This window comes from Siphateles boraxobius, unplaced genomic scaffold (assembly GCF_051911475.1).
Source record: "Siphateles boraxobius isolate OS27281-9 unplaced genomic scaffold, OSU_SipBor_1 75, whole genome shotgun sequence".
NCBI classification, from domain to species: domain Eukaryota; kingdom Metazoa; phylum Chordata; class Actinopteri; order Cypriniformes; family Leuciscidae; genus Siphateles; species Siphateles boraxobius.
This window is the reverse complement of record NW_027509203.1, coordinates 2,049,926-2,052,500: the sequence shown is the minus strand read 5'-3', so window position 1 is coordinate 2,052,500 and position 2,575 is coordinate 2,049,926. Positions and strand designations below refer to the sequence as shown.

General features: G+C 37.2%; 1 protein-coding gene across 2 annotated transcripts in view; it reads left to right on the top strand.

Moving 5' to 3' along the window:
• Window positions 1-2,315, top strand: part of LOC143724544 (nuclear factor 7, ovary-like) — a 19,448-nt gene extending 17,133 nt beyond the window's left edge. The window contains exons 6-7 of one of the 2 annotated variants that reach the window (XR_013197402.1): window positions 1-1,316; window positions 1,564-2,315. The exon at window positions 1-1,316 is cut by the window's left edge and continues 471 nt beyond it. Coding sequence is in view for 1 of the 2 variants with exons in the window: in XM_077217685.1 (XP_077073800.1) it covers window positions 1-26 (26 nt within the window). In the remaining variant the exon portion in view is untranslated. The other variant, XM_077217685.1, reaches the window with a different exon arrangement.
• Window positions 2,316-2,575: the final 260 nt, after the last annotated feature.

Below are 2,575 nucleotides of genomic sequence, written 5' to 3'. Positions count from 1 at the left end.
AGATCTTATCGGTCAATAGTCAGTAAGCGTCACTCCTGTAGATCTGGATCTTCTGCTTTCATCATGTTTCCAATATTTAATCATCTCACATGAGTAAGAGTGCTGTTGATCTGAGTATCAGTACGGTGGCTGTGATTGGGCCGTGATGATCACATGACTGATATCCAGCACTACAGCAACTCTCAGATCAATAAACATCAAGTTTTCATTTATATTCACTTCACACAATTAGACGATTAGAGACAGTTTTAGCATTAATGTTTTCAGGATAACTGACATTTACCTGAGCCCTGTACCATGATGGTAGTTGAACAAACTCAGGGTTACAGGATTAGTTTAGAGTTGACAAAACCAAACCAATCCAACCAGGCTTTGTTGATACTATGATGATGATCATCAACTTTCTCTCTCGACCCAGGCTTTGATCCTGAGTTCAGGAGTTTAAGTGTGACATCAGCAGCGAACAGCCAATCACACGCTGAGAAAGAGTGAAACTGAGATTAATTTCTCACGAGAGAAGCAGCGCAATTCACTTATTAAATAAAAGTATTAAAATAGTAAGAATTTAAACAAATTTACACAGCAAGAAGAAACAGCTGTCTATGAAAGAGGACAACTAGAAGAAAAAGTCTCGCTACTGTATATCAGTGCAAGTAAAAGTTGTGAAGTTATTTTATACAGTTAATAAAGGAATAGAGATAATTGAACATTTAAGCTCACGTGTAGTCAATTTATAGCTTCATCTATTGATGCTAAAGCCTATTTATATTACCTTTATATATTTATTCATTTAAACTGCGCAATAATAATTGATGAACTAAAATTGTACATGTGTGATTGATTAAGGGTATAACAATTACATAAATAATATCTAAATCATGCAAATTTATTATTCTAAATAAGCATTAGTAAAAGCCAGACGATTTTGTCTTTAAAAATCATTTGCTATGTAGTGACCTTTAATTTGGAGTAGAAACAGGAGGAGTGACTTTATCGCATCAGTCATGTGACACTTTGCTCACAGCTGATTGGTCCAAGTTCAGTTTGCAACCTCTGACCTGGAACATCACCTGACCCGGACCAGGTTAACCGTGGAGCGTAAGTTACTATGGCGATGAACACTGCTAAAACCCAAACCACTTTCATGGTCCCTAAAACCCAGCGTTGACGCAAACTAAACTGAAACATAGCAGGCTAGCCACCTAAACCGGCTTCATGGTATAGGCCACTGGTTATTTCAGTCAATGTGTGTTTCTTAATTTTTTGCAACATAATTATAGCCTATGTGTAACATGTATGCTGTGTCTCTCTTCTTGGTTCTCCCTGTGACCCAAGCTGAATCTGAAATCGCCCCCTAAACCCTCATTCACTATTCCTTACGCTAGTCCACTAACACTGTTCACTTGAAGGAGAGAATTCGGACAGCCGAGCGTACATCGGTTGTACACTCGCCACTGCGTTGCATTGTGGGATAGAATGAGTGCACTCAATAACGTCCACTATGGTTTCGGACGCCACTATAAATGGCTGTCGCTTCAAATAACGCCCTATTTGAGGGTATAGGGGGCGATTTCAGATTCTGCCCTAGTTTTCCTACTGTCTAATTATTCATCATGTTCACCTGTTCTGTCAATCACCTTGTTAATTCTCCTGATTATTTAATCCCTAGCTGTGTCCGAAACCGCTCCCTATCCACTATATAGTGCACTATATCGGGTGTCGGCCATTTTGCAGTGGTGTCCGAATTCTGTGTGAACGACATCATTCCCTACATTCATTCAATACTTTTACCCACAATCCTCTCTGATTTTGAGTATGTGAAAAAAAAAAAGAATATTTATTTACAGATTTGCTTGTAACTTTGCTCCCTTTGCGGAACCTGAAAAATATGTTTTTTAATAGTTCATGAATTGTAAATTTGTAAATGTGAACAGAGATGCAAAGGGAAAAATGTTTTATCCCTGGATTTGATCCATATCAGGATTCAGAAATAATTTTTGACAGATCTCAAGCCAGACATGACCAAATATAACTTTCACAGACATTTACATGTTTAATCAGCAATTCATCTCATAGTGTCAATTCATGGATTGTGGATTAAATATGCATAATTGTTTGTGAATGTTATATTTGGTCAGATCTGTGCTAGCTTGAGATCTGTAATGTAAGGCATCTCTGTTCACATGTTTCTGTACTGACTGCCATTATTTTGCCCCGCTGATGGTCACAAATATGGCAGATGATCGTAAAAAGTCACGTGACTGAGGCAGATGGATTTGTTTTTGTCTATAATTATAATAAAACTCTTACTCATCTGTTGGGTTGTACATCATTTGCTTATAAAATATGTTAGGCCATCAATGCAGCCCTCATCCTAACCAAAGAGTACAGGGTAACACTTTACAATAATAGTACATGAATAATCATGTACTAATACCTGAATTAATAATTACTTTACTATGAACTAATGATGAGTTACGTGTACTAATGAGGAACTAACCTTAACTACGACATGAGTCATATGAATTCCTGCATGAATATACCATCTTAACCACACATTAGTACATGCTTGTTA